At 45.6% G+C, this 23,621-nt stretch overlaps 1 protein-coding gene across 4 annotated transcripts in view; it reads left to right on the top strand.

Moving 5' to 3' along the window:
- Positions 1 to 23,621, top strand: part of LOC119450094 (pumilio homolog 2) — a 110,150-nt gene that overhangs the window by 58,921 nt on the left and 27,608 nt on the right. For 3 of the 4 annotated variants that reach the window (XM_037713456.2, XM_037713455.2, XM_037713457.2), the window contains 3 exons: positions 1,401 to 1,541; positions 14,692 to 14,970; positions 19,705 to 19,980. In XM_037713456.2, coding sequence (XP_037569384.1) covers positions 1,401 to 1,541; positions 14,692 to 14,970; positions 19,705 to 19,980 — 696 coding nt within the window. The remainder of the gene's footprint in view (positions 1 to 1,400; positions 1,542 to 14,691; positions 14,971 to 19,704; positions 19,981 to 23,621) is intronic. The other variant, XM_049665634.1, reaches the window with a different exon arrangement.

Raw genomic sequence — 23,621 nt, 5'->3', positions numbered from 1 at the left:
CGTTCGCTATCAAGCTTCCTGCTGTTAGGTGCTGTGTTTTCCATTCAAAGGATTTGCTGCCTTCGCTATCCTCGCCAATGGCATCAAAGCGCGGAAAGCACAGCAAGGATTTAGCAACCGTTGCATAATACCGCTTCCCGAAAGCCAGCTTTACCGAAATAAAGCTGTTGCCTAGTCAAGCATATGCACTGTATTGCGGTGAAGCATACCAAGAGTGCTAAGGGGCTACTGTTGGGGGGAGGTTAATATGTCTTAATTATTCATGTGCGCATTTACCCTCTCCGTCACAGTACAAGCACCAAGATTCTTAATAGTAAAAGCTATTTCACGGGCCTGTGGCAATTTGAGCCCTTGAGGGCAGTTAAAGGCATGCATTCATTTTTTCGGATGTTTTCACTGTCCGTAGGGAGTTCGCAAATCAGATGTTGGCTGTTCTCTGTGGCAGTGCCTTCACTGTCTGATAAAGCACAATTACAGTAAAAACTCCTGACAATTTCATCATGGCCAATGTTCTTTTGGAATGAGTACATGAGAATTGACCTCAACGATTACTGCCGTGCCAGTATAGAGAGAATTTAGCTGACGGATTCTGCAACTTTCTGGAAACGTCTCCTGAATGCTAGAGACACAGTTTGCACTGTTCCTGCTAGCCTTGCTTGTAAAATTAAGTGTCCTTCAAATGAGCTTTTCTAACAGAAGTGGTACATCATTCTTGAAAACTATGTGAAAACGTGTCACCATCTTGTGACATCTATGGCGGTGATGCTGGCTGTTGGCAACACTTTTTTTGGTTGTTAACGATAACAGATATTTGCGTTTTATTCAGTCAACATTTTCTTATTGTCAAGGCTTGCAAGAGCAGCTCATAATTCCCCCTCCCCCTCTCTTTTTGGGGGTGGTGTTGTCCATGCTTTTTCCACAAAAGCTTCATTGAAGTGAAAATATGCCTGTCAAAGACTTCATTGTGGCATTAATTTTAATACAATAATTCTATGGAACACTGACGAGGAATGACGAAATCTTAATTGTGCCAGAAGTTGAATGAATGTGTTATACAAGGCTTCAACTGTTTTAAAATTTTGCAACATATTTTTGCTGCCATAAATTTTTCTTTTATTGCTTTACTAATTTTTGTTGTGGAGTTTGAACAGATGTTCTACAGCTAACATTTTATGCTTTGTTTTTGAATTTTCAGTGTGTGTTAAATACATAGAAATATGGCATTCTGTAGCTTTTTTGTGCACTATTTTTTTTTTTTTTTTTACTGGTGCTCTCTACACTAAGGTGGTTGTTTGCCAAGTTGTGAAATTTTGCACTGTGACATTTGGTGTGTGTAGCATTGGACTGGGAGTTGTTTTGAAAGGACATGCCACAGCGTCGCCTTGTACATTCAACTGCAGGCGGCCAGTATCAGATGCTGGCACCTCCCTACTACGACCAGAACGGATCGCTAATGATGGGTAACACACGAGCAGTCCGCCTTATGCCACCGGTGCTGGTAAATCCGGCTGCACCAGGAACCAGCGCTCCCAGCCAACCTGGTGAGTTAGTTGAGCCGCACTCGCTAAGGTCCACTGCCCTGTCGTTACTCATGACGGTAGGGGGGGGATGCATCGATAGGCAGACTATTTGTGGAAATGAACTCTGCATGCCACATCAGCATCAGTTCAGGTATGATTGTACCACTCTGTGTCTGTACTCAGAAGTTTCTTGTACATCTGTTTCCACATGCACAAAAGAACATGTGTTGAATGAATTATGGCCAGACTTGTCTCTAGGGTCACTAAATGGAAACATTTAATCAGTCTAGATTGCTAGATTACCCTTTCTAGCAACTTTTCTATTTTTGTTTTGGGCCAAGGAATTAGTTGGTAAGAAAGTTGCAGCAATGACCTCTCTTATGCAACAAAGGGAGGGGGGAGGGCTTTAACCCACTAGAAGGCTGCCACATTGGTTTGATGTGGCAGCACTAGTGAATTCTTTTGCAGACTTGTGCACATAGTCATTAATGCAACTCCAGTTAAGTAATTGGTTCACTTGTCATGAAAATGCACACTACCCATACATGCTAATCGCAATCTTTCGGTGATGGGAAAAGCGCGGGAGGCACACAAGCATGCATCTATATTGCGGGTCGTCAACATTGTTAGGTAGCCAGATTAAGTTCCCAACACAGTTCAGAGCAATCCAGTCCGGTGCATTTCACTTGTGCATTGAAGAATCGCAACTAGCCTTAGTAATGGAAATGAATAGCAGTTGTTGCACGTGGCTCAATAACAGAATGCATGTGCTTATGGATGATGCAGCACTCGCAAACTGTCCGAAATCTTGGCTGCATTAGTGAATTTCAGGGTGTACGTATACACAAATAATGAATTTACTAGTTAATGATCAAAGAGTTTTATTAGTAAATCGAACATCTAGTATTTGGTTTCTCAAATATTCAGTAAAAGTTGCTGCATGCAGCCTCTTCACAGTGCACACTCACTGTCTATACAGGGTTCGTGTATCTACAGAGCCAAGCGGAAAACTTTATATGTGGTGTGGACAGATAAAATAGAGCAGTAGCATGTATAGAAGGAAAGGTAATGAAAGTCCAGTGTTTTGTAGCTTGTATGTAGATCGGGCCAAGCAGACACAAGTAGATGAACAGATTATAAGATCATATTGGATTAGCATGTTCGCACATGCAAATTTTGTCAAGGTCAGCCGTTGACTGATCCGTAAATTTGAACGTTGCATTTATAACTGTAAGTCTAATCTGTGTGCACGATCTATGCCTCGATCAGTTATGAGCCACTGAATAGCGTTAAGCTTCCTGTGACACCATGCCAGCATAGCACAATGCTGGCCAGCTGCAAATGTTTGTAGGTCCAGGCCATCAGGCATAACCAGCACACATTCGGATGTCAATGACTGAAGTTCTTGTGGTGCATTGTTTATGTGAAGCTGCTGCATCGCACTTGGAAATCTGACATGACAGGCAGCAAACTGAATGGCATAAATTAACTTTTTTTTTCCCCCACAGCTACCAACCTGGCAACAATTGTACGCAAGCGAGTGTACTTTAGCATCTGAAATTTCTGTCATCGTTATTGGTTCTGTGAAGAAAGTAACAGCGCCATGGCAAAGTTAGAATAACAAAGTCCAAAAAAATCGAATCTGCAACTTGCCAATCGCCAATCACGGGAAATATAGTGCATGATTTATTGTTCTAAAATACAACTCACACAGGTTGGTGCCTCCATGAATACAGAAACAATGAATGTCCCCTGTATGTGGCAGTTTGGAAGATAATTGGACTAGCCAAAAGGGTTGTGTTTGTGCAATGGCCCCTAGTGCAGTAGACTTGTAGAAACGATGGAACCCAGCCTTTCAGCCTGTAGACATCCGTTAATTCGACTCCACTACTCCACTTAAGGGGAGACCCTGTATCATCCTTGATTGATTTAGCCTGTGTTATAATCATCATAAACTGGTTGTGGAATGTTTTTACTCATTTTCTCAAAACAGCATTTCTGGTGGTGTCACCGTATTGGAGTTAAGATTTCTCTGGTTCTACTTATCCTACCACAATAAGTATTTGTTTGTCAGAAAGGTAGACAAATAGAGATTGCAGTGGGCATATAATATAAACAAATATTATGACAGAAATATTTAAAAAAGTAATAATTTGTCCTGGGTGTTACTTCGAGTCCAGACTTTAAAAAGTTTGAGATGTTGTAGCTTTGGCTCCAACCAGTCTAGAGCATTCATACTTGTATCACTGCAATTACACCATATATAGTATAGTAAATAGCCCACCTCCAAGCATGTTATGAATTTCTTAAATTTCTAGAAATATGTTCTGCAGACGATCGGTATTAAGTGCAGTACGGTCTACTCTCGTGGCTGGTGCTGCTGCTGTCTTGTCCAATAGCTCTTATTCAGAAAATAAAAGACATGTGCGTCCGATAGTGGAGTTCGAACCTCAATCTCCCAGCACAACAGCCCAATGCTGTAATCATTAGGTTTAACTGTAAGCATACTTCTCTCGTACCAACAAGTAAATCTTTGAGACGATAGGAACATGCACAACGTCTTGTAGCACGTGCGCGTGGCAGCATGAGCATGCAAAAGCAAGTGTGCACACCACTTTTCACTTTGGAACTTTCTGGCGCCCAAGGGTTTAGAGGCTGGGATCGGCAGTGGCACTGCATCATGTTTCTCCGCTGCTTGGCTGATGGTTGCAGGGCATGTTTGTCAGTCACCGAAGTACGCTGCACGTCTCTTACCTGGGTACACCATTTTCTCTTGCTTGTTTACCAAAGCTTTGATTACACAACTTACCACAGCGTATGAATTTTTGCTGTATTTAAGGTTTTAAGGCTTTAATAAAATGCAAAAACAAGTTGTGGCACCAGTCATTTCATGTAACACAAAGATAACTGCTTCATGTGAAACACTGTCCTTTCTCCTGTTAGTATGGACTTTAGTGGTAAAAGAGTCAGACTCTCTATAATGCCTTGGCTTCACATTGGGAAGTGAATTTAAAACCATGTTGGGGGGGGGGGGGGGGCCTGTGGAAGAACACACACAGGAGCCTACATTGGTAAGTGTTAGAGACAGTTTTTTGAACTAGCATCTCCCTTGGCAAGCACACTACGCCTCTTGACTGCAGTCTCCTGTGTGCTTGGAAGATTCCACTCATAGAAAGAGGCACGTGTGAATTATTTCTTCACTCACAGTCATCGTGGTGTCCAGCTTTAGATAGGATGATGGTAACTAGCTAAGCTAATATAATGAAGTTGAGCCAAGCCAAAGGCATTGTGCAGGAAGTGCAATGTGTCTTTTTTTTTTAACTGCATCTTTTGATGAACATGTGCTTATGTAAATGCAAAACCAGGGAAACATCGTGTGAAGCTGGATTCAGAGGCAAATAAGCAAAGTATAAAATTAGTTTTAAGTGTCCCTTTAAGTAGCTTCTCTCCCTCGGTACGTAATGCTCAATATAGACAGGGATACCTACTGGTTTCATTGTCTAATTGTAAGTGTGAAATGATTTCTTTCAATTTGTTTTGAGTGAAATCCCGATAATTCAAAATCTCCTATTTCGAACTGACGGATAATTCGAACTGCCTTATTAGTCCCAGCAAAGTCCTATATTTCAATAGAGAAAAACTCTTGCGAATTCGAACTGCAAGAACTGCACACCAGTTATTTCTTACAAAATTTCTCACTCCCATGCACTGCTTTTCGTACAAATCCGAGCCAAAGGGGAAGGTTCGGTGCATCGTTGGCTATCATAATGTCGCGTGCCATAAAAATAAGGAAGAACGCCTGGCGAGCCGAGACCGAACCAGAGCAGGCGCGCGCTCTCCTTTCTTTTCCGGCAGGAGCAGCAAGGAACTCCCAGTCGCACACTGATGGAAGAAAGATTATTTTTTTCATTGAGGGCCCACTGACGGTTTTGGTTTTGCACGCTGTACCCCATGATTGATAGGGCACTAGTACATGTAAAGGATCTTTCCTTAGAACGAACTCCGTTTTATTTAAATCATTTTCTGGTCCCCTTGAAGTTCTAAGCAATGAGGTTCTACTGTACCGCCTTTTGAGTTCCATATTTATCACTGCAGATTTATAGCGTGGCCCAGCTCAGACCTAATGCTGCGGCCGCTCCTGAGGTCTGCTAGAGTATATGCTGAGTTGTTTGAGCGGCATGTGCCATTTTAAGCACATGGCGTATAGAAAGCTCAAACACTGCCTGCATGAACTGTCTGGAGCTGAAGGATTTCTTGTGCTGCTCCATTGTTGGTGTAGTGCATTATTCTGATGCTTCAGATAAGCCTTTTCTTGTTAGATGTTTCAGTTATAGTAAAGCACACATTATGTGGCCCTGCCATTGGCACACTAGTACTTTAAGAAATAGCACTGCACAGGCTGATTTTCTTTCCTGTACCTGGCCCGAGCTCGAAAGTGCCATGAACTGCCTCCACGAGCCTGGCCCCACGGCTTCAAACTGGTGCCTATTAGACCTTCAGCCTAAACAAAGCATAGTCCATTTCTGGGTAGATGTGAAAATACTGGCAGCTCACAGATAATTTGCTAGAGACAGATTTGTGTCTGGCAAGTTATCCACTAGATCTATTGCCAACTAATGAACAGGCATACAAGGAAAGAAAACATTACATCCTTTGTTCATCCTGCTCGTGCATTGCAGAGTGATATGAAAAGCTGTACTAAATTTGCCACATGGCAATATATATATGTAGGAGGCATTGGTGACTACTCATGTACATACTGCTAGCCATTCATTTTACTTTTGAACCGCGAAGAACCATTTAACATACAATGTTAGAACTCAAGCCGTATGCTAATTTAAGTAGGCCTATATATTGGCTTTCAGAGTTCAGTAATACTCTGCCGCTAGATCTTCTAGCTCCATTAAATATAAATTGGCGACGCGCAAGGGTAACTAACATTATGTGCAACCTATTGTCATATGGGACCAGCCATATTTATTGCTTCATTCGAATTCATTGTAATTGCAGCAATTTTTTTGGCGGCAATTTAAAGGGCCCCTAAACCACCAAGAGGTCGAAATTTAGTTGTGGTGTTGCAGTTCTGCACGAGTCTATAACGAACACATAGCCGCGGGAATATTTCGAAATGGTGCCGTAATAGCGGAGTTACATGCGTTTGATGATCAAAACATTGCCCTCGCTCGTTTCCCTCTTTCCTTCGCTACTCTCCTCGTCTGCTGGTCTCTCCTCCTCGCCGAGTGCTCCTCCAAATGTCACGGAACATTCCTCGTCACCAACGCGCTTCGCAAAACACTGTCTATTTCTGGTTAAGGGGGGACGCGGCTTTCGCATCGCGAAAAATGGCTAAAAAATCGATTTTTTGAAAATCACATTTTCAGTTTCTGTAACTCTTATTCTATCTGATTCCGAAATATCATCACTGAAAACCAAGTAGAAGTGCTCTAAAAAAAATGTTGTATCAGCCAAGGTGCTGAAAAATTGCACGGAAATCGCGAAAAAACGGCGTTTTTCAAACCACGATATCTCCGGAACGGCGCAGCCGAGCGCCGCCATCTTGGTCTCGTTGGAAAGCGCATTTCTCCGTCTTCAAATCTGCCGCTTCAGCTATCTCCTCCATACAGAAACAAGCACACAAAAAGCAAATGATTGAAGGTCGTGCCGGAGCCACCGATTGGCCGCGCCCGCCACGTGACTCCAGCGCGGTTCGCCATTGGTCCGGTGCTCGCTCCGTGATGGCGTCGTCTGCTCCGCTTGTTGCGGTCTCCTCGCGAGCTCCGGACAGTTTCCGTAATCTCGACGAGTGTTAAAGCGGGCGCTACGCGGACATCGCAGTAGCGTGACCTATTCCGCTTTGGCTAAGCATTCCGAGTATCGGTGACGCGGACTTCGCGACCAAGCTTCGGGCACGGAATGCTCGGACACGCGGCTAAGCCTTTCGCGCGTAGGCGTCTCCGACTCGGCGATGAAGCATATCGCGCGCGGACTTCTCGGATCCTTGCCTAAGCATTTCGTGCATTGGCGCCTCCGACTGCGCGACTAAGCAAATCGAGCGTCGACTCCTCGAGCCCGCGACTACGCATTTCGCGCGTCGGCACATCGCTCATCGAGTGTCGACTCCTCGGACCCGCGGCTAGGCACTTCGCGCGTCGGCACCTCGAGCGTCGACTCCTCGAGCCCGCGGCTAGGCATTTCGCGTGTCGGCACATCGCTCATGGAGTGTCGACACCTCGAGCGTCTATTCCTCGGACCCGCGGCTAGGCATTTCGCGCGTCGGCACCTCGGACTGCGCGATTGAGCTTACCGAGCGTTTGGACCCGCGACCAGGCATTTCGCGCATCGGCACCTCGGACTGCGCGACTAAGCTCGTCGAGCGTCTATTCCGCGGACCCGCGACGAGGCATTTCGCACATCGGCACCTCGAACCCGCGACTTGGCACATCGCGCGCCGACTCTATTGTCGTAATGCCACGATATCTCGTAACAATACCTATCATACCACCCCTTTAATTCATAAAGAGAACCTCATCATGAGCTCTGTTCACTAGGCCACTTGGGCTGGCACAGACACCTGGCAGCAGAAGTGAGGCATGATACAAAAGTACAGGCTGGAAAGCACCTAGCAGCTGCATTGCTGCCTATCTATCAGTGGCTCTCCTAACCTCCATAGCCAATGTCAATGGAAGATGATTCAGAAGGCTGCTGAGAGCCTTCATTCAGTAATGCATGGTCGATTCTACCAAAAGAAAACAACGCCTCACTGACTGCACTAGAGGCTGCTATCAATGAGGCAGTCTGCAGATACAATGCTAGAACTACTGTATATTTATGCCCATATAGTTATGCACCTCACTTGGTTTGAAACCCAGGCACCATGCTCTTTGTAGAGCAGCAGTAAAGAATGCCATACAAACATGAAAAAGGCAGAACGAAGGCTCAGCAGACCAGAGGCCACATGTCCAAGAAGCCCCACGTCACAAAACACACCATAGATTACAACTTTGGTGCGTTTTAGAGAACTGAAGAGAAGGTGCAACTTTGAGAGCCGTTTTCTCAAAACTGTTTTTTCGCCTTTCTGCTCAGTTTCTGGAGCTGATTTCTTCGTTACCGTTTAGCCTATTTTGATTCTGTTTTTTTTGTCACGTTCCTTGGACTACAGTGCAGGTCGAGACAGTCTCGCATTTTTATCTTGACTTTTTATAAATTTATGGCATGGCTATTCGTTCACCCCGAAAGTGTGCTTGGTGCGAAGGTAACTTGAAAAATGACTATATAAAAAATTTGTGTTGCGAAAAAAAAAAAGTAAGACTGTCACGACCTTCAGCACGCATTGAGCTATGCAGTCAATACTCAACGAGCCTTCCATCATGTTCTTTAAGCTCCCCAGGCCCTCCAGAAAGTTCAACAGAGAAAAATTCTGCTCAATAAAATATTCTCAAGGTATCACTCTGAAACTTTTATGGAAGTATCAGGGAGACATTCTAAACATTTGTGCCAATTTTCATCAAAATCCATGGAGAAATCAGGAAGATGATTTTCAAAGCCACGTCCCCCCTTAAGGCACGTCCGCGCTAGTGGGAAGATATAGACGGTTTCAGTGTTTAAACAAAACCTCGCTTGCCGCTGATTGGTTGCCCCATCGGAACTTCCGGCAGGAGAGCTAGAAGCACTTCCGGCTATGTTGTTTAAAGGCATGCGCGATGTCGATGTTTGCACTGCTTGGTGGAATCTGTGATGACCTGATTTTACATCGTGAATATTGTCGAGATGACGAGCGACTACTTTAAGGCGGTTAGCACTGAAGCAAAAGATCGGTATCGCCAAAAACTGATGTTTAGAGGCAGAGAGCTGCCCGATCCACTGGACAATGATGTAGTGCGATTTTCGTTTTTGCCAGGCTCCAAACACCTTCCCTCAGTTACAACCCCGAAGCAACAAGCGGAGCATCTTAGTGAGGACATGCAATGAACGCAGACTGTTGTTTTCAAGGCAGGTAATGGGACTGCCAAAAACTAGAAAAACTTTAATGGCACTTTTTTTCTTCTTTCTGGAGTTTTACGTGCCAAAACCAGTTCTGATTATGAGGCTTGCCGTAGTGGAAGGTTCCAGATTAATTTTGACCACCTGGGGTTCTTTAATGTGCCTTACAACACAAGCACACACGCGTTTTTGCATTTCGCAATGGCACTTTTAGTGCTGCAAGATGGAGGATGAAGTGGCAACCTGTGCATGTGTATATGCACATGTTTTCTGCGTCATATGCCTTGCTTCTGCTTTTCAATATGTATTCACTAATAACTGTACATTCTCAAAAGTCGTTTAGTGCAAGAAGCCTAGGTCGGCTGAAATGGGACTAACTTAAATGCTCACGAATTTACCACAGTTATAACAAAGTGAAACCTGTAGTGTTGGGCACGAGATTGCAATCCATAATTGGCCCCCGTTAATTCGTAAATGCTTTTAGAATGTGGCCGAAACTTCCTACATGCATGCACGGAAATCGCTAACTTTTCTGCGATTCTGCTCTGCGATACCGATACGTTACCGATACGAATGTTCACATGCCGCCGCGGTGGCTCAGCGGTTACGGTGCCCGGTTGCTGACCCGAAAGACGCTGTTTGGGTCCCGGCTGTCGCATTTCGATCGAGGTGAAATGCTAGAGGTCCGCATACTGTGCGATGTCAGTGCATGTTAAAGAGCCACAGGTGGTCGAAATCATCCGGAGCCCTCCACTGCGGCGTCCGTCATAGCCTGAGTCGCTTTGGGACGTTAAACATGATAAACCAGTGCGCACATGTACCTAGGTAGTAAAGCTGCAGAAGTGCACTTGTGCCCCAGATACGAAAAACATTAAAATAAAACGGCGGCAGCATGGCACCCGCTAAGCAATAATTTTAACTCTTGTTCGTAGCATGGCGATCCACGTCGAGGCAAGAAACTGGACGAGCGGGCAAACTCGGGGCTAGAGTCTAGCTGCTCTCGCGTGAGTTGCACGACATACGGCCAGAACAATCGTGCAGTATGACTTTTATTATTCAGCATTATAGCAGTCCGGCTACTCCATGTAGTAACGTACCTTGGATGAAGTGAGCAGAGCAAATCTCTTGGTAGGCTCCCAGATTTGAAAAACACCGTTGAGCAGTAAACGTAAGGAAAACAGTCGATGCTCCAAGAGCTACTCGCCGTCACAAAACACACTGAATGCCACAAGTCGCACTTATATCGATATGCCCGAAAAATAACACAGAATATGCGCAGGACAAGCGCGCGAGCGAACAAATACCAGCAAAAACGAGCAAAAGGAACGGCTACCGGAAGTTTCCTAGGGGCGCCGGATGCCGGCACACGGCGTTGCCAGAGCGCGGTGGCACTGGATGAAACTGTCTATACCGACGACGAACTGACCTCCAGTGCTGTAGAACATCTGCCGCGCGAGAGGTGTCCAAAGTATATGGCAGTTCGGACGGCGCAGCGCCCGCTGCAAGATCGACGGGCCAATGGACGACGCACGAAGCTGCGTGCCTCCGCCGCCGGCTATGAAAACACCGGCTGCAGCTTCTGTTCTTAGCAAAATTATTTCCGCTAGATATAGCGATGCATAAATTGTACATTTTATGAAAAACAATATCCGCTGTCAAACGTTTTAACATGAGCAAGAGCTCAGCTGCAGCGCACAGCTACTGATGGGAGACGACCGGCTCGGCTGTGCTTGCATCGCAGCAGACGGCACTCCTAATGTCAGCGTATTTTTCTTCTTTGTGTACAATTATTGCGAAGTGCAACAACGATAAGATATGTTGTGAATAAATAAATAAAATATTGCGGCTCATGAGCGGCGGTAATTCATTTTGAAGCGCCATCCATTGTAACTTTAAAGGGAACCGGAAAAGGCCTAGCGACTATATTGGCGCCGTCGAGTAATCAGCTGCAGTGAGGCTGCCGCACAAATGAGTCCCGGTCTCATCCTTTCTACGTACGGCAAGGAAATCTCGCCGTTCGCGGGCTGCTGTTCGACAGCAGGTTGGTCTCGCCGTTCGCGACCAAACTGCTGTCGGAACGAATGGCAAACGGCGTGCGGCAAGATACCGTGCCGGTAACATGGACGGGCCTTAGCCGGGCCTCAGCGCCTCTCGGCTATCCGCTGTTGCTGCCGTGCTGGCCCGTGCTCATGCAAAGCGTGTTGCTGTGTTGCGCGCACGTATTGAAAGGCCAACATTGTCGCACTCTGTTCGCGCAGCTAATCAGACTGCTAAGCATGACTGTGTGGGAACGCGAGCAATTTGGCACTTGCGTTGCAGGCTTTAATTACCTATTCGCAAGCGAGCAACGCAGCGAGGAAGAACAGGGAGCGTGCCTACCTGCTAGCAGACTAACCGGAAGTCGTAGGTTCTTGCTCGACCAATCGACATCATCGACCCGGTTGACATCACCAGATGCACCCTGGTGACATCATGACGACCGCTGGGGATACCGGAAAGGCCAGGAGAGGAGGACAGCATTGTCTCTTTTTTTTTTTTTTTTGGCGCACCTGCGGTGCGTAGCGCTGCAGCGCTTGGCAACATTGATTGTGACGGCATTCTGAACTCAATGCGCGTTTACTTGAAATGTTCAAAAACTATGACATGGTTTAGGGGCCCTTTAAGTACCGTTGTTTCATAATAGTATGAGTGAATTTAGTCTCTCTACTTTTGTTACATGTAGTGCATGTACAGCATAGACGATGCAGTTCCTTATTTCATTCTCCATCAAGTTGGGATGTGACACAGTCGAACCTTGATATAACGAACACGGATATAAGAATTATCAGGTATAACGAAGTAAATCTAAAATTTGGTTGGTCATGCTTTAATTTCAGGGGAGCACTCTCTTGCTATAATGAAATCGAAAATGTGGGGTTTGAAGCGGTATTGGTTATAGCAAAACAAATTTTTTGTTTGCATATGCCTTAAAGTATATACTTGCTCAGGCTGCCCAGGCACCGGAAGGAACCCTGCCTCTGCAGCAGCGTCACTGTTGCGTGCGGCCGCTCGATCACATTATTCTAGTAGCAAAAATTTAAGGTACAGTCTCCGGGTGATTTTTGAGATTCACGATTTTTCGAACAGGCCGAATTATTCGGACTTCGATGTGGCACAGCCACTCTTAGCCTTAATGTATAACAGCAAAAACCGAAATTTTCGATGTTGCACAATGATTCGGGCATAACCACCGTTTACATGATGCCGCAATTATCGCAGCTATGAACAGAGTTGCCTGCATGTCAAGTCACGAAACCAGAACTTCGGTTGCCGGAAGCAGCACTGGTTAAGCATAAGCAGTATGGCTGATAGAGCAGCTCGTGACAAATCATTGTGGGAAGCTCGCCGTCAATATTTTCGCACTGGTAAACCTTATTTTTGATCAATTGTGCGATTGCACGCACGGGCTAGACGGACAGCCGTAGTAGCGGAGTGCAGATTCAAGTGTCGTCTCCTTCCGGTCTGAAAGTCTGTCCACGGCGATAGCTTGGCTTTGTTGGACCACAGTCATCAAGCCTATGTACCCATCCCACACAATAACACTGATCACATGGTTGCATCTTTGCGGTGGTGCAGAGCGGGTGTATGTGCTGATGTTTCCGTGTCTCATATCAGCACAGCAAGATGCCGACGGACCTTTGAAATCTGCAGGAGACCCTTTGCTCGCCCGTCGGAGGCATCCCTCTTGCGTTTCTTAGGCATAGACCAGATCGCCATGTTTTTTTGGTGATATCAGCGTGAATGATTATGATGACTATCAGTATAGCAATGGCATTTTCATGGCTGATGTGACTTCATTATAGCGGGGTTCGGCTGTACTTCTTTGTACTACATGCTAAAGCACGAGACACATGATGCGAACTTGCAAGCGATCTTTTAGTGCGGTGTCGCAATCCAACTTGCTGCATACGATTCAGGACACATAATACAAATGAGCAAATAGGTGTGTAGGCTTCATCCAGAGCCGGTGTGCCACATACGTGCTTGGAATACTTTTTAACTTAGCAAAGAAGGGGAAAACAAATGTCCTTGCACAGCTGTTTTGTTTTACATAAACGGAAATTTTTCACGAGGTTGTCCTCAGTGTGGCTCCGCTGATTGTCGCGGATGACTGGGACCCAGCAGACCTAGTTTGCCGAGTCATCGGATCCGCAACCAGGGCCGGTGGCGCTTGTGATCCGATCACAGCTGTAATAAAGAGGTTTATTCATCAGGACAAAATTAATGCATATATGTTTCGCCCAATAGGCGAAGCATCGATTGCAATAGCAAATTAGTAGACCGCTATACGAAGTGAGGATAGCGGTTTTATCGGCCATAAAACATTCGTTTACTAATTAAATTAACAAGCACGGTGTCATGCGCGCACAGGCAAACATGAATACATCTTGCTCGTTGAGCGCGTAAACTCGCTGTCAAAATGCTGGAGTGACGAAGCGCGGTGAATGAATTGACGTTCGTGCTAGCATGCCTCTCGCTTTAACGCGACCTATAAGCGGCGAAAACACAGCGCGCGGCGGACTTTTCTCGTCGCAATCTCTTTCAAGATAGGGCTAAGGTGGTTGTATTGCCGAAATGGATCGTCGCAGAATAAGTCCTGCTTCGATGCACTGAAACCCTCCCGCGTTGCTTTGCTGGCGAAAATCCTCTCCTTCTGTTTGCGGACTGCGCACAAGTTTCGGATTCTCAGAATGCGCGCGATGTGGCCCGATTTCCGTCTGTCTCCGCACACATGATCACTTCCTTTTAGATGTGGCATCATTATGAACTCGCCACTTTCACGCTGATAGAGCAGACGCAGAAAACAAGAAGACAGACGGTAGGCTAATGTCTAAGCACGTGTACTGCAGCACATGGAGGAAGCTACGGCAGCTCGGCTTGAGTGTAGCTAGGCTCGAAGCGCGTGCGAGGCGGCTATATTACTGTGGCCAGCTATATGGTAACGCAGGTTTTGCATCGTACTCGATTCTAATGCCCACGTAATTTTTGGACCTGTTTTATCGGAAAAAAGTGCGCGTTAGATTCGAGTAAATAAGGTATGTCGTGATTCACTGCTTGCTGTACCGTTACAGTGCTCATGCACATTCAAGGAGGTGTGATTTTCAAAGATTGTGCATTTTATCTTCGGCATGCTTTCTCCTCAAATATGCAGGGTCCTTGAATGGTGGCAGCCTACGTCTGCTGGGCTCTGGCAGTGCAGGGGCAACAGCTGGCAATGGTCCCCCACAAGGCCCCCAGGGGTCAGGTCTCTTCTCTGCAGCAACTGGGGGATCTAGCCATCCATTTGGGGCTGCTGGGTCAGGGGGTTACAACCCAAGTGCTGGTGCATCTGCCTTCTCAGGGGGATTTGCATCTGGTCTGGGGGTCGGTTATGGAGGATCCTCATCTCTCGGACCCATTGGAACATCACCTGCTGGCCCCGTGGGCATAGGTGAGTCCACTTTGGCATGCTCATTGTTAAACTGCTGGGACATGTTTTCGTGGGAGTGACACTTGTAAGGTACTATTTCTCAAAGCAGGAAGGGACAAAGGGCTTGGTGCAGAGTGATTTTGGGGAGGAGCGAGCTACTACTACATTCTTGACTGTTCACTGAATAATAGCATTACATTGCAAAGAATGCGGACTTATGATCGTTGTGTCAACCGAATTTTGTCAAAGGTGTCGAGCACATCCTGCTGCTTCGTCGTGTTCTCTTCATGGTTTGCGTCTCTGTCCTCAATGTCATCTGTTTTGCACTCGCTGCTTATAATGGTATGGCGATGACAGCTCGCCGTAATGGCTTTGTGAATCATTTTGTTGTCTTCATCTTTGCAAACGAAGTTGATACCGGCATCATCCGGAACAGTATTGTTGGCAGCACAGTGTGTGCCGCCATGTGTCGGTCAGCAAAAGTGGAACTGATATGATCTACATCTTTAGGCAAATCTTGTCCAGTGATTCTGGATCTGTACATGATGCCTTCTGGGTGGCACCAAAATTTGCTTGCTTCAAACAGTTCTCAATCACAGCAAGAGGCGTGGCAGCCCATGCCGCAGCCACCATCTCAAGCACCATAAACAAGTCCACATTGATGGGACGCATTCCTTGTCAATGTTGATCTTCTTCCTACCTTTTCTTGGTTGTTTTGGTGACAATGGCCACCTTGTCCTGAAGCATCAAGAACTTCAGCTTGTTGACCGGGGGAGACATTATGGCATTCTAGCCAAGCAAGGAGCAAGCTGCCGATCACTTTGGTTTTGCTGCACACCACAGAACAGTGGGAACAGCTTGTGGGGGTCTTCCCCAACCCGTAGCGCGTATTATCGCAGCTACTTTAGGGTTTGGTGAATAAGGCAACAAGCGAGTCAACTCAACGTTTATTGCTGCGACGAATAAAACACACTTGCAGAGGGAAGTCCACTCTGTATAATAAGTAATAAAATAGGCTTGCCTCGTCGCTTGTGATAGTCACGCAAACGAGGTCACTCACGGGTTGCAGCGGGTATATCCGTAGTGGCAGGTCAGGAATAGCGAGGTCGGAGAGAGCCCGGGGGTCTCTCGGTCGCGCTCTTTTATACCTTTTTACCTTTTCGAGAGGGGAATGTCCTCCTCGCCCTTCGGATACTTTCCCTCTTCCTGCGTGGGTACGCGCGTCGCGAGAGACGAGCGAGAACTGGGAGAGGGCAAAGTGCATCTCTCCCGTGTCCGCCCGGCTCCCGCCGCGTGCGCTACGTGCGCAAGCGACGGCGAACGCCCGTGGGAGAAGGTGGCGGCTTGTGCTCCCCACAAGCTTCAACACCTGCCGAGGTCTGTGGAGATATGGCTGTGCCATTTGAAATGGCTGATCAGCAGCAAACAAGATGCTGGCCATGGTCGGGCCAGTCACTTTATTTATTCGTTCAGTGATTGTAGGTTCAACTAGTGTCTTCAAATAAACGGCCTTCACAGTTCCTGCTTGTGTAGAACCTGTGCATTTATTACAAACATTAGTGCTGTTTGGAAGTTATATTCGGTTTGATCTTACAGTGGCTGGCATGAGAAATGCTATTTACAATCACTTTTTTTCTCTCTCTCTCTTTAGCACTTAGCACGTTCCACCGTAAAATTATTCCTGTGTAATTATTGCACCCCCCAGCTTCACGTCGGTTTTATGCGAAAAAGGAGTGCTAGCATTATGTGAGTGAATACACAGTATGAGATGTTCCTTTATTCTTGAGACACATTTATTTACCTCTTATAATAGTATGCAGAGGTACAGCAGGTGCAGTACTGACTTCTTTGCTGCCACCTTTCCTGAACTCTGCAAAAGAAACATTGAGTATTTTGAGCAATCTGTGCCTCTTATGCACAGGTTGTATAGGGTACTCTTACATTGAAAGTGTTCCTAAGAGCTTGCCCGTGAATAGCTGCTCTTGGACACTAAACTGATTTTTGGGGGGCATTTAGATATTATACAGTTGACTTCCATTAATTCGACTTCGGTTAAGTGTCATTTCAATCTCAACCGAAGGTCCTGTGTCGGCACCCGTGCATTTCTTTGGGTGTTCACTGGATAACTTGACCTGATCCCCATGGTGACCCCAATAGCAACCCTTTAGTGGCATTGTCTGGGTCAGTGGAGTTATATGACCCGCCGTGGTTGCTCAGTTAGCTAAGATGTTGCGCTGCTGAGCACGAGGTTGCGGGATCGAATCCCAGCCGCGGCGGCCGCATTTCGATGGAGGCGGAATGCAAAAACGCTCGTGTGCTTGCGTTGTAGTGCACGTTAAAGAAACCCAGATGGTCAAAATTAATCCGGAACCCTCCACTACGGCGTGCCTCATAATCAGAACTGGTTTTGGCACGTAAAACCCCAGAAAGAAGGAAGGAAGGAAGGAGTGGAGTTATATGGGACGATGACTGTGTTTAACTCTTTCCGTACCGCGCCTATTGGGCATGCTTAGCCCTCTATCGATGGTTTCAAATGCCTCTTTGGAGACCTTCCGCGCCGCTCACGGATATACTGCGCTATCGAACGTGAAGGAGAACTATTAGTTTGCTAAGCAGTTCGCTTTTTCCCACGAAGCGGTGATTTTTAAACGCGCTCTGAAGTTTCACGAACGTCAAAGCAGAACGCGAAAATGTCCGGCTCCAGAAACGGCGTGCGTGCTTCGGGAGATCGCAGATATCGCGATTCCGCTGCCTCTGTGGCTGATCTTATCGATACATTGGATAGCCGCGAGTCAGAGGACACAGACTTTTTGTCGGACTTTGAGTCTGAAAGCGACGACGCAAACCAGCCCGGAACATGGGCGGCCGCATCCCGGCACGCCCAACTGTAGTGCTTGCCGTGAAATTTTTGTAGCGGAATACTTGTTCATTGAAAAATTTAGATTTTTTTGGAGATAGTGCCCAATGAATGGCAATACATTTTGTATATCTCATAATTTTCGTAACATTTTTTTTTCTTAGTAGATACAAGCATGTCTTTACAAACTTTGTTCAATTTTATTGCACAATCTTGATTTTAACAATTTATATGTTTTTATGACATATATCTCGTTAATAAAACCATTATGCGTGAAAAGTGCATTCATTTTGCTTTCTGTTTATGTATTACATTAAATATTGAGTGCAGTAGTTCCTTCAGAAAAAAACATCTGCCGTAACATTAAAAAAAAACACCTATTTTTCTCATGGTAAGGAAAGAGTTCACACGTCATCTCCCGTCAAAAGCGCCTATTTTCAGCCCTCCCTAGGAAGATTTTTAAGCAATAATTGTAGCTCACATTGTATTTACCCGATTTGATCACGCAGCCTCTTTCTCTCTTTCTCTTGTTTTTTTCTTAAGGTATATTGGGCTGGAAATTGCCTGCGCGGTGCAATCGAACACAATACCAAAAATACCAAAACCTCCTTTGCAGTTTTTATGTGCTTTCTTGCACAACACGGATGTACTCTGGTGAAGCTGACTTTAAAAACTGTGCAGCAAAGCTGAATTTAGGAAACCGACTGCTGTTGTGCAGCATATGCCCAATTTTCTTGCTAAAGGAACAGGTGTGTGTTAGATTTCTGTTTTGTTTATGAGCTTTAATGTGATTCCTATGTTAGTTTTCTACTTTGGATACATAGAAAGTGGACACGTTTAATTTGCGAATGTGTTAGAATCAGAAAAGTAAGGCCAAATTGAAGCAGTAGTGTGTTATGGTGTCTTTTTTGCATCTTGTTGACTTCGACCTGCCAGATAGTTCAATTGATTTCGTCAGTGCTGTCTGGGTCAAATTAACGGAAATCAATTGTAGCTTGTTTATGATTATATGAGCTGGCCGTAGTTCAGGTTTATTTGTGTGAAAAGTTCTCGGACTGGGGTTTGCAATTGGGTGTGATGTAGGTTTGTGCGAATAGTGGATTTTGAGTTCGAAGCGAATAGTAATATTGGCCAAATATTTTCTAATCGAATATCGAATAGTCGCCATTCATAAATCTTTGCCGCAAAGTGGCATGCAAGATAATTATTGGATGCGTGCAAGCCTTCTTTTGTCTTTCATGTGCAGCGCGTTTTTTGTGGGCCGCGTACAAGCTCAGATGCTTTTTCAAGTGGTTTAAAAAAGTTGTTGTTCCAGTTGGCGTCTTCACTGACATTTTGCATTGTTCACACCGAGCTTCATTTTTAGAGGGAAGTTTAGAGAAATACTTCAAATCTGCATTTTCACGCTGTCGTTCAACTCCTGCCACCTGGTCCTCTCTTCGACAACTAGTCAACCGTGCCTTGCCTTACCTCAATTGAAGCACTCGGTCCGCTTATGCCGCCACTCTCTCCTCACAGTTTGCTTGATGACATTGAAGCAAGCTTGCCTCTGGAGTACATTCTTTGATGAAAAGTGATAGCTCTGGCAGATAGAGCTGTGGCCACAGCAACTGTAGTTCTGCTTGTGCATTCAGATATAAGTGCATGGTTTAAAGTATCCTGGGGTAGGCAAAGTTAATCCAAAGCCCTCCTCTACAATGTCTCATAAGCTCAATGTTGCTTTGACATGTTAAAACCAACCACAGGAGGCGACTGCCACTGCTATGCCTGACAAAGGAAAGGCAACAGTGGTTCTCTACATGTTCCCCTTGCAGTGGAAAAGTGTATTTCTCTCCCGTGTGAATGGATCTTCAGAGGTGCACCTGTTTGACCGCTGGAATTGGACCATTTTGCTGCAGGTCTAGGTGGGAGCACCGAATCCCCCAGGCGAGACTCACTGGAACGTCGTGATGGTGGGGCAAACATGTTGGGAGGCAGTCGGGGCCCCTTTGCTGCGACCCTCGAGTCTGCCTACTCGGCGGCAGCAGCAGGGGGGCCCCTGGGTGCCAAGGGAAGCCAGTTCTACGGGGCTCTCGGCACAGTGGCGGCCTCTCCAGGCCCAGTGGGCATGCTGCCCCAGAGCCTGACACCTCCACCACCCTCCCTCAATGGATCCTCTTCCAACCTCAGCTTAGGTAAGCACACCTGACAGTTTTTTCTATTTTAGTGTAAAATGCCAGATCTTCATAGCGTTTCTATGAAGGGGAGCGCTGTATTCGTACAGAAAGCACTTTGCCTTTACATACAGCACCAATAGCCCAGCAATTTGCAACTTTTCTAGAGCTTGTTTATGATTCTCATATTGACAGCTGTGATTTTATAATCTTTGTGTCCAGTAAAGGCCAATCTGGTTTCAAGACAATGCAAGGACAGTGTTGGCCGATTTTTTAGAGCCCATCTCTTTCGACTCACTTGATTCTTCAGACCTACATGCAGCAGCACCGCCCTCTTACAGAACCAGTGTATAACAGCAATTTAAATTTGAGCGTCTGTTACATGGATTTTCAATATACTTCACGAAAATTTTCGAGAGTTCCTGTTTTTGCTTCCAGCAACACAAGCCTGCAATTATTTTTTTCACTAACATTCAACATCTCGCGTAATAAAACAGTTTCTTTGAGGCCATAGAACGGGCTACTAGAAGCCAAGCCAGTGGAAAATATAACATGGTGGCCTCCAAGATTGGGTAGCGTGGCTCGTAATGAGCGGTTTTTTATTGTGTAAAATCGAACTTTGGGGCCTAAATTCGTCTGAAAAATCAATCGCAAAAATGCATTACGGTTGACTCTCATTACAATTGGCCCTTATAATCTGTCAAAAAATGTCCGTTTTATCTGAAGTCCGTAATATCTGAAACGACTCACTTCCGAAACAGGGTCGCGATGTCTAACAGTGCGCTTAGAGGGAGTGAGAAAAAAAAATTGCACTTTTTCCCGAAAGGCGAAGCATCGATTGCGATAGCTAATTAGTCGACAGCTATACAAAGCAAGTATAGTTCTAAACATTCGCTTACTAACTCAGTGATGTGATTGCTGCTCCAATTGCTCCAAACTGCTCCAAAAGGTGTTTTCTGCTACTTTAAAAAACATACTTATCTAACAAACATCATTTATCACACGCACTCATCATGTGTGCACATGGAGGAAGTGAAACATGGGTGCAAGAGTTGGGCTACTACGTGCCTAGAATGTGCTGGCTCCGGCCATTGCTGAAGGAGGTGAGAGCACACTACTTTCTTAATGACGCTTTATGGAAGAGTGTTCTGCTGATACAGCAAAGCCTTTTTACGATGCGACTTTCCTGTTGTTTCGTCAAGTGGGTACATGACAGCTGAAAATTTTGCTAAATGGGGGCAACTTGTCGCACATGCTACTGAGATTGTTTCTCTTCCTTGCACTGCTGCCATTTTGCTGTTTTCTGCTGGTGTAGCTTAGCAAGCGAGGATTGCACACCTCTACAGCTCTTCCATAGTCGAGTTCCCCAAATTCCCATCTCCATGTGCGCTTCTACAGTTGCCGCCATTTTATCGCCCAGCCTCCTGCAAAACTGGAAAGCTAAAGCAGAGATTTAGAGTGGTTTGTGGTCATACTATCATCATGATGCTGTAGTGGTTGTATTATCGTCATCCCAGCTTCATCATCTAATTTTTGTCACACCATCGTCTTCATACAGTTGTCATCCCATTGCCATGATGCCATTGTCATCACACCGCCATCGTCATTACTTAGTCATCATGCATGGGATCTGCATGTTTTAGCGCCACAACTTTAGGTTGAGCTAAATGATTCGTGGTAAAAATGTGCTCGTTTCCTGTTAAATTGGGCTTCCTCCTTCTGTAAGCTCTCTTGCTTCTCTCAAAGGCAATTTTTCCATTTGGAATAAGCATTGAGATGCTCGCTGCAGCGGGTTCAGCCGGCGGGCGTCTCTGTCCCCAGGGCCAGTATATCGTAATCATATTTAAATCTGTTTTTATGCCCACTAGGCCCATGTGGGCATTGTGATCACGAAGGGCTAATGTCAGATATGGAATAAAAAGTCGCAGTTTCGACCGAAACGCGAAGCATTGATTGCAATAGCAAATTAGTAGACAACTATGCGAAGTAAGGATAGTACTTTTATCGGCCATATATGCTTGTAAACATTCGCTTGGTAATTAAATTAACAAGCATCGTGTCGCGCGAGCACAAGCAAATATAAACACATCTCGCTCGTTGAGTGCAGAAACTGGCTGTCAAAACGCTGGAGTGACAAAGCGGGGCGAGCGAATTGACCTTCGTGCTAGCATGCCTCACGGCGGACTCTCCCCATCGCGGATCGCTTTCAAGATAGGGCCAAGGTGATCGTATTGCCGAAGTGGATCGTCGCAGAATACGCCCTGCTTCAGTAAATTGAAACCTTTCCGCAATGCTTTGCTGGCGAAAATCCTCTCCTGTTTGTGCCAGTCCCGCACACAAGTTTTGGATTCTCCGAACGCCCGTGATGCAGCCCAATTTCTGTCCGTCTCCGTACACATGATCCTTTCCTTTTAAATCATGATAAACTCAGCATGTCATGCTGATAGAGCAGACACGGAAAACGAGAATACAGACGGTAGACTAGTGCCTAAGCACACGTACTGCAGCACATGGAGGAAGCTGCGGCAGCTAGGCTAGAGTTAGAGTGTTCGAAGCGCGTACGAGGCAGCTATTTTGAAATGCGACGGCTATGTGGTAACGCAGATTTCGGGTCATACTTGATTCTAACGCACATGCAATTTTTGGACCTGTTTTATCAAAAAAAAAAAAGTGCGCTTAGATTCAAGTGAATACGGTAATTGCTATCACAATAAAAAGATTGGAATAGTTTTACGTTATACCAGCACAGGGTTGATTGCGGCTCTCTGGGTGTGCGGTGACATACATGTATGGTGACCCAGAAATTGTGTTACCGCGTCGATTGTACCGCATAATTTGGGAACATTTTTCACTATCGCCATGAGCGTCGGCGTGGGAACATAGTTCTGTCGTAGTGCCACCAATGTTTTCGGCTCTACAGGAAAGCATGCGCAGAGCCGCCACTCGATCCACTCACCATATTCTAGTACGCTATAGCTACGAAGCGCACTTCTGCTGCGCGCTTCGTGTTGGTTTATTCTGTGTTTCGTCGTCGTTTCGAAGTGCGCTGCCATATTCTATTGTTCCACCAAAATTCATATTGTCCTGCTCCAAACTGCTTAAAAATGAAATTTTATCTCGCTTCAAAATGAAATTTCATCTGCTCCAAGCTGCTCCAAAATGCAATGTTACTTGCACCAAAAAGTGTTCCAAAATGACTTCAGGCAGTCCCACCCCTGAGCTCCCAAACAAGGCAGATTTCTTAGTGAGAAAAATGGGCACTAATATGTGTTGCACATTGGTGACCAATTTCATAAAGTCAGTTCTGCCGCACAGTGTTTTAGTCAGCTTCGTCGCAAAGTCGCCGTGCTTTGCAGTGAAGCATATAAAAACCATGAACATGGTTTTGGTTTCGTATCGGATTTCACAGCGCAGGCAATTGAATAAATATCATTAGTGGGTAGCACCCACTCTAAGAAATATCACTAGTAATTTACTCATGATTGCTCAATATACATAACAGTGCAGGAAGTACAATGCATCTTTTTTCTAACTGCATCTTATGAATAACATGTGCGTATGTAAATGCAAAACTGGGGGAAACGTCGTGTGAAGCTGGATTCAGAAGCAAATAAACAAAACTATAAAATTAGCTTTAGTATTTTAAGTAGCTTTGCTTCCTC

This window comes from Dermacentor silvarum, chromosome 4 (assembly GCF_013339745.2).
Source record: "Dermacentor silvarum isolate Dsil-2018 chromosome 4, BIME_Dsil_1.4, whole genome shotgun sequence".
Classification (NCBI taxonomy): domain Eukaryota; kingdom Metazoa; phylum Arthropoda; class Arachnida; order Ixodida; family Ixodidae; genus Dermacentor; species Dermacentor silvarum.
This window is presented reverse-complemented; position numbering and strand designations above follow the sequence as displayed.